General features: G+C 50.9%; 1 protein-coding gene across 1 annotated transcript in view; it reads left to right on the top strand.

The window, feature by feature from the left end:
- Nucleotides 1-8,330, top strand: part of MMD2 (monocyte to macrophage differentiation associated 2) — a 52,601-nt gene that overhangs the window by 31,559 nt on the left and 12,712 nt on the right. The window contains exons 2-3 of the mRNA XM_007447085.1: nt 3,454-3,535; nt 5,437-5,597. Of these exons, the coding sequence (XP_007447147.1) occupies nt 3,454-3,535; nt 5,437-5,597 (243 nt within the window). The remainder of the gene's footprint in view (nt 1-3,453; nt 3,536-5,436; nt 5,598-8,330) is intronic.

The raw sequence follows: 8,330 nt of genomic DNA on the forward strand, positions 1-8,330 counted from the left end.
GCCTGCGCGTCCGGAGCCTGTGCTCCGCAAATGGGAGAGGCCACAACAGTGAGAGGCCCGCATAACGCAAGAAAAAAAAAAAAAAACTCATAAAAATGTGTAGCAAGAAGGGAAATTTTACTGAATATAAATTAGAAGGAAAATTAAAAATGTAAACAGTGAATTAATTGTCCTCTTCAAACGCCTGCCTAGAGGTTTATGAAGAAAGAAATTAGGCTACAAGGAGTTAAAAAGTTCTCCGTTCTTGAGGGCTGTGGGAACTCTAGTTCTTGGGCGTTTGCCCCTGGCCCTGGGGCCCTAGCCCCTGACCCCTGTCTCTCTCTCTCTCTCTCTCATTCAATAGCTGCAGTGCTGGGTAAGAGACAAGGAAAGTTTTGTGGAACCCAGAAATAAATAAATAACTGCCCATCCAGGTCGCCACGGCAACCATGACATCACCCTCAGATCCGAGGGTCTGGCAGCACGGGCGGCTTGTTGGTGTTTGTTAAAGGAGCAGGGGAGAGGGCAGCCCAGTAACAGGTGGAGGAGGCTTGGTTTCCCGCTGGGGAGAAAGGCGTCCATTGCACCCCCTTCACGGTTGGCCTCAGACCCCCACCCCCCCAGCCCTAGTGGAGGGAGCGTAGATTAGCACTGCCTCTTTGGGGGGCTTTTGGGCAGAATCTATCAAAGCTAACACTGTGTGTACCTGTGTTAGTGTCTCCGGGGTTGTGGTAACAAACGAACACACACTTAGTGGCTTAAAATAACGGAAATCTGGTCTCTCTCCATTCTGGAGGCCGGAAGTCCGAAGTCAAGATGCCTGCAGGGTTGGTTCCTTGTGGAGGCTTGAGGGAGTGTCTGCTCCAGGCCTCCCTCCCAGCTCCTGGTGGCTGCCAGCATCCGTGGCGTGAAACTGCATCACTCCAATCTCTGTCTTCATTCTGTGTCTCTCCTCTTCTTATAGGGACACCTGTCATATTGGATTAGGGGCTCACCCCCCCCCCCCCTTAAGTCCCACATTCTCAGGTCCTCGGGGTTAGCACTTCAGCATAGGAATTTTGGGAGGACACAATTCAACCCATAACCCTGTTTCTGTTGTTATTGTATTTGCTTTATTGGCACAGATCCGGCATACTCAAGAAATGCTAAGTGGACGGCCCCTAGCACGGACACAGCATACAGTGGGCACTTAATAAATGCTTTGTGCACTGTACTGCATTGTGCCCTTTGTTCTGAACCATACACCCGTTTCTCGTTTGTGTGGGTCTTTATAGTAGTAATCGGGTTCCTGGGGTGTGGGGGAAGGTTTTTGGTGTTTTAGTGGAGTTTAACCCCACCTGGTGGATGATTCTTGGCAAAGTCCAGGGTGAGCTGTCCACTTACCTGACTCTGAGCCAGCGTGGTCCTGCCTGCCGCCCGAGAGCCAGGTGTTTGCAGGTCTCATCTCCCCCACCGCCAGCCTGACCTGAAGACCCCTGCAGAGAGTTCGGTCAGCCAGGTGTGGCCATGTCCCATCCCACCTGGGTGATGTCACTTCCTCACTCTGCCCTGGAGCTTCCCCTCCGTAAACCCGGCATGGTGGTGGCTCTGTGGCTCCATGGTAGCCTGCAGGTACCAGGAGCTCCCGTGAGGATCAGGTGAGAGAATGGGGCGGAGGCAGTGGATGGGGCTTGGAAGATTCCAAGACACCAGAGCATCAGGAATGCTTATTGTCGGGACTTCCCTGGTGGTCCAGTGGTTAGGACTCCATGCTTCCACTGCCAGGGGCATGGGTTCGACCCCTGGTCCGGGAACAAAGATCCCTCAGGCTGCGCGGTGCAGCCAAAAAAGAAAAAAAAAGTTAAGAAAAAAAAAGGAATGTTCATTGTCAAGATAGAGTCACCTGGCCATTCCACGTGTGGATCTACGCCCAGCGGAAATGAATGCATATGTTCACTACAGTGAATGCTCATAGCAGAGTTACCGTAACAGCTCCAAGCTGGAACGTCCGCCTCCAGTAGATGGGATAAATAACTTGTGGTTCACTCACCGGGTGGAATACTCTACTGCAACGAAAACAGCCAATTACTGAGGCTGACAAAAGTCATGCTGAGCCCAAGGAGCTAGACCCAGAGGGTGTGTGCTGTGTGGTCCCACTGATGGGCAGTTCAAGAATAGGCAAAACTAGTCTATGGTGACAGTGTCAGAGGGGGGTGTCCTTGGGGGGCAGTACCCCTGGGAAGGGGTATAAAGGTGAAATGGAGCAGGACGCTATGGTCCTTGCCCCCCCACCGCCAATGTCCTCCGCCTGCCTTTTGTCTGTGGAAAAAATTTAGCCAAAGAGTAAGTTTAATCAGAGAACTGAGAAAATGCAGAAACAGAGGAACACAGTCAAAGGCGACCAAATAATAATAGTTCCGTCATTAAGCAAAGTCAAGGACCTTTAGTTCCCCCTCAAGGGCTATAGGTAATATTCTGAGCTGTGTCCTGCGAGCTGTCTTATAGGTACTGAAACCCCACCAGGTGGAAGGAGTTAACTACATGCTGACCAGGCTGTAGCCATGACATAAGCTGCCACCATGCCAAGAACTGGCCCAAAGAAATGGAAACAAACTGACCCTGGAACTGAAGATTAACTGTACCTAAAATCATCGAGATGATGCTGGTCAGACCACTGATGACCAATTTCAAGACGACTGTCAGAGCTCACTGTGCTGTTCCTGCACGTAGCCCCCTCCCTCTGTCTGTAAAAGCTCTTGCCCCCTGATTGTCGGCGGGGGGTGGAGTCGGCCTTTGGACGGGCGTCCACGCTCCCCGCTGATTGCCGGCCTCCAAAATAAAGCAACCTTTCCTTTCCTACCAACACTTGTCTCTCAAGAACTGGCTTTCGAGCGGCAAGCGGCCGGACCTGGGTTCAGTAACAAAGGCGCTTTCTAGGGTGTGCAAAAGAGGCTCTGGCTCTTCTGGTGGTGGTCACGCGGGCGTGTGTCTACGTCGAAGTCCATCTAGCTGTACCTTGGGAAGCTATATTGTATGTCTGTTATGCTTAAAGAAAATTAAAACTAAGAAATGAAGAGGATATGCTACAACCCAATATTTATTTATTTATTTTGGCTGTGCCGTGCAGCTTGCGGGATCTTAGTTCCCCGACCAGGGATCGAACCCAGACCACAGCAGTGAAAGCACTGAGTCTTAACCGCTGGGCCGCCAGGGCATTCCCTGCAACCCGATATTTAGCAAACACCACTTCGGGGATTAAGCACAAAATGTTGGATAGTGCAAAAAAAGGTGTAATAGAGAGAGGGAGGGAGGGAGGGAGGGAGGGGAGCGTGATGGGGAGGGGAGAGGAGGAGGGAAAGGGGCCGGCAGGGGAGGGGAGGGGGACCCTCTTCCCACCAGCAGGGGCCAGGGTCCTCAGGCCTCCTGGGAATTCTGTGACCCGGGCCGCTCCCGGCTTCCCAGCCGAGCTTCCAGGAATTGTGTGTCTCCCTCCAGGTTCATGAACCACCGAGTCCCTGCCCACAGGAGGTACCAGCCCACGGAGTATGAGCATGCCGCCAACTGCGCCACCCATGCTGTGAGTCTTGGGGGGCTGAGAGCTGAAGAGGGGGGCTGGGGACGCAGCCTCTTTGCCCTTGGAGAGATTGTGTTTCCGTTCCATGGCAATGTCCCGAGTGACCTGTTCTCAAGTCTTCCATGGCCCTTGGAAGAGCGCGTGGGATCTCGAGGGAAGGTCATTTGGGGAAATTGGAGGCGCTGAGCGTGCCTCTCTTTTAATTTAAGAACCTTCAGTGGCTCCCTAGTACCTTGTACAGAATCCAGGCTCGGTAGCAAGCTCCCAGATAGGTCTTAGCCTTTGTGTTATGTTGGCCGACCTTCCACTGCCACGATGTTGTCCCCAGGCTCCAGCGCCCTGAGCCACCTGCTGTTTCCGAAATAGAAGGCATGACCCCGTGCCTTTGCACATGCTGTTCCCTCTGCCTGGAATAATTTCCGTCTCCCCCGACCCCAGCCTTGCGTAAGAAATCCGTCTCTGGGCAGTGGTCCTTAACCCTTTGGCGCATGGGTCCCTTTGAGGATTTAATGAAGCTCTAGACCTACGCTGTCCAGCTTGGTAGCCACTGGCCTCATACAACTGAAATGCAGCTTGTCTGAATTGACATGTGCTGTGAGTATAAAATACACACCAGCTTTTAAAGACTTAGCATGGAAAGAAAAGAATGTAAGGTATCTTCTTAATACTTTTCATATTAATTACACGTTGAAATGATATTTTAGATATATTGGACTAAGCAAAATATTAAAATTAATTTCACCTATAAATAATTTCCTTTTCAAAATGTGGTGACTACAAAATCTAAAATTACCTGCGCCACCCACGTTATAGTTCTGTTGGCTGGGGCTGCTGTAGAATCTCTCTCTAGAAAAAGTGCTCCTAACACACGAAATTGGGCAAACCTTTGCAGGGACCCTGTACCCCCAGTGCTTCGGAGAGTTCTGAGACTTCTCAGAGGGAACGATGGATAAACCAGGATTCGAAGAGTGAGGAGTTTTCCAGGTAGACATGATAGGGAGGGATGCCGTCTTCACAGAGAACCACAGGTGCAACAGCACAGAGGCATGAAGCGGGGTGCCCTGACCGGGAGGCTGGGGTATCAGTGGACCCAGGGGGTGGGGGGCAGTGGCCAGAGATGCTTCTTGAAGAGAGCAGATCTTGGCTTCCTGTTTTACCACGATATTCTCTAGAGTTATGCTGTCCAATATGGTAGCCTCTGGCCTCCTGTAGCTGTTGGAATTGAAATTGACACCAATTAAAATGAAAACTTCAAGTCCTCAGTGGTACAAGTCACATTTCGAGTGCTCAGTAGCTGCGTGTGCCTAGTGGCTCCCATACTGGACAGTACAAATCTAGAATGTTTCCACCATTGTAGGAAGTTCTTTTGGGCAGTCCAGAGTCTATGATGGAGGCTTCCCTCCATCACAGAATTTCTGTTGGACTGTGAAGGTCTAGAACCTTCCCACCATCACAGGAAGTTCTCCTGGATGGTGCAGGTCTAGAACCTTCCCTCCATCATGGGAAGCTCTGTTGGACAGTACAGGCCGAGAACCTTCCCTCTATCACAGAATTTCTGTTGGACAGTGCAGGTCTAGAACTTTCCCTCCATAATGGGAAGTTCTGTTGGACAGTACAGACCTAGAACCTTCCCACCATCACAGGAAGTTCTCCTGGATGGTGCAGGTCTAGAACCTTCCCTCCATCATGGGAAGTTCTGTTGGACAGTGCAGACCTAGAACCTTCCCACCATCACAGGAAGTTCTCCTGGATGGTGCAGGTCTAGAACCTTCCCTCCATCATGGGAAGTTCTGTTGGACAGTGCACGTCTGGAGAAAAGGCTCGGGTTGCTCAGGGCCTCTGTATTTGCCTGGACCCCACTCCAAAGGCTGGCCCTGCAGCACCTCTCCCCATCCTGCTTCCAGCTCTGGATCATTCCCAGCATCCTCGGCAGCTCCAACCTCTACTTCCTGTCAGACGATGACTGGGAGACCATCTCTGCCTGGATCTACGGCCTCGGCCTCTGTGGGCTCTTCGTGGTGTCCACCGTGTTCCACACGATCTCCTGGAAAAAGAGCCACCTCAGGTGCCTGCTGCCTAGCCCATGGGAGGGGGCGAGTTCCTGGAGGGGTGACCAGGGCTGGGACCCACGGTGGGCTGAGGGGTGAGGCAGGATGCCTCGGACCATGCTTGGCTGAGCCAGGAGGGGCCCTGGATGGAAGGCCTTGTGCCGTCTTTGCCTCGGGCCGGCGGGGTTGACCCCCACGTGGGCGGACCACCTCACCCTCATTTGCCTCGTTTGCTCACTTCTGCGAGTCCGGAAGAAAAAGCCCCTCGCTCCCAGGGTCATTGTGAGGGACCCTCATAATCGTCATAATAATCACCCCCTTCTGGGTACCCGCTAGGTTCCAGGCATTCTGCAGATGTCCCTCTGCATCTTTCCAATAATTCTGCAATGTAGGCATTAGAATCCTGGATTTTAATTTTGATTTGTTTTGTTTTTAATTTTTTAAAAATTGTGATAAATACACAGGACATAAAATTTACCATCTTAACCATTTTAAGTGTACAGTTCAGTAGTGTTAACTGCATTCACATTGCTGTGCAGCTATCACCAGCATGATCTCCAGAACTTTTTCATCTTCGAAAATTGAAACTCTGTCCCCATTAAACACTAACTCCCCACTCCCCCTTCCCCCGCCCCTGGCACCCACCCTTCTACTTTTCTGTCTCTATGAATTTGACTGCTCTGTGTACCCCATGTAAGTGGAATCGTATAATATTTATCCTTTCATGAGGCCAATGTCCTCAGGGTTCATCCGTGTTGTAGCAGGTGTCAGAATCGCCTTCCTTTTCAAGGCTGAATCATATTCCACTGTATGGATGGACCACACATTGTCTATCGCTTCATCTGTTGATGGACCCTTGAGACGCTTCTGCCTTTTGTGACTGGCTTCTTTCACTGACCGTGATGTCCTGGGGCTCATCCACGTTGCAGTTTGTAGAATCCCTGTTTTGTGGATGATGACGCTGAATCTGGAACGTGACTTGCGCAAGATCACATAGTTGTGTCCAAGCCAGTGTTGATTCTAGGTTTCCAGGGCCCCCATAAAGTGAGGGAACGCTCTGGTCCATTGTAGCAGCTGCATTGACCACTGGTCCCCATGTCCAATGCCCCTCTTGCCCCCAGAAGCCCTGTGACAGCCCCTCCTGTCCCCATTCTTTCCTCTCTGTGGCTCCTGGTTGCTGTAATGAATTACAACACACTGGGGGGCTTGAAACAACAGGAACTTAGCCTCTCATAGTTAGGAGGCCAGAAGCCCGAGATCAGGGTATCAGGAGGGCCACGTCTCCACGAGAGGACCCTTCCCTGCCTCTTCCAGCTTCTGGTGGTTCCCATGGTTCCTTGGCTTGTGGCAGCATCACTCCAATCTCTGCCTCTGTCTTCACAGGCCTTCCTCCCCGTGTGTCTCTGTGTCCAAATCTCCCTCTCCTTTTTCTTCTAAAGGCAGCAGTCATTGGGTTTGGGGCCCACTTACCAGTGGTGTGACGGTGCTGCCCTTTAGTGTCCTCATCTGTGATGTGGTGGATGAAAAGTATGGTCCCTACCTCCTAGGTGGGATTAAAGAGTTAATGCCTGTAAAGAGCTTAGAACGGTGCTCTGATTATAGAATGTGCTCTGTATGCATCAGCTGTTGTTATTCCTTTTATTTCTAGGAAGACTTGTAGTCAGCCCAGCATCAGATAGAAACATGGCCAAATTTAATGAAGGCTGCAGTCGCTAGATAGAATCACAGTTTGTACTAATTATCCACTGCTGCGTAACAAATTACCCTGAATCATAGAGGCTTCAAATAACAGTAAACCCTGATTCTTTCTCAAAGCTTCAGAGAGGCATGAATTTGGGAGCTTAGATGTGTGTTTCTGGTTCAAGGTTGCTGATGTAGTCGTGATGCTGCCCGGGGCTGCCGTCACCTGAAGGCTGGACCTGGGCTGGAGAAGTCACTTCCAAGGTGTCTCCCTCCCAGGCCTGGCATGTCGGTGCTGGATGCTTGGGGGTGCTCAGTCCTTCCCACGTGGACCTCCCCTCGGCCACATGGCTTGTCCCCCCGCAAAGTTAGTGATTCAAGAGAACAAGGCAGAGGCTGTGCTATCTTTTATGATCTAGCCTTAGAAACCACACACCATCGTTTCTGCAACCTCCTATTGGTTCCATATGTTTGCCATATTTGTTGTGGGAGGGGCTGCACACAGGTGTGAGGACCAGAAAGTGGGGCTCCTTGGGTACCATTTTGGAGGCTGGCTACCACACTGGTCAGATGTATTGATGACTGTAATTTGCTCTTCAAGGGGAGGTCATAAGGGAAACAGTAACGTTTATGAGCACTTCCTGTTATGTGCTGTGCTGAGTCCTGACCCTCTTGTCCTCACAGCGACCCCGATAGGTGGCCAGGGTCCTCCCTGTTTTACAGCTGAGGGAGCTGAGACCAGGGAGGGTAAGTAACTTGCTCAAGGCCCTAGTCCCTCTGTGGTAGGGTTGGGATTCGAACCCAGGTCTTATGGCTTCAGAGCCTGGACCTGAACCAGAATGCCAGAACCCAGAGGGTCTTCGGGGGCACCTAGGTTTGTTGGTTTTGCACTTATTTTTCTTTAATGAAAGGAGAATAGAATAGTATTAATAAACATTTAATTTTCCGTATTTTCTTCTGCTTGCTAGACTTCTATTGAGCATGCTGGGTTTTTTGTTTTTTTTTTGTTTTTTTTTTTTTGGCGGTATGCAGGCCTCTCACTGTTGTGGCCTCTCCCGTTGCGGAGCACA

The sequence above is a fragment of the Lipotes vexillifer genome, unplaced genomic scaffold (genome assembly GCF_000442215.2).
Source record: "Lipotes vexillifer unplaced genomic scaffold, Lipotes_vexillifer_v1.1 scaffold625, whole genome shotgun sequence".
NCBI classification, from domain to species: Eukaryota; Metazoa; Chordata; class Mammalia; order Artiodactyla; family Lipotidae; genus Lipotes; species Lipotes vexillifer.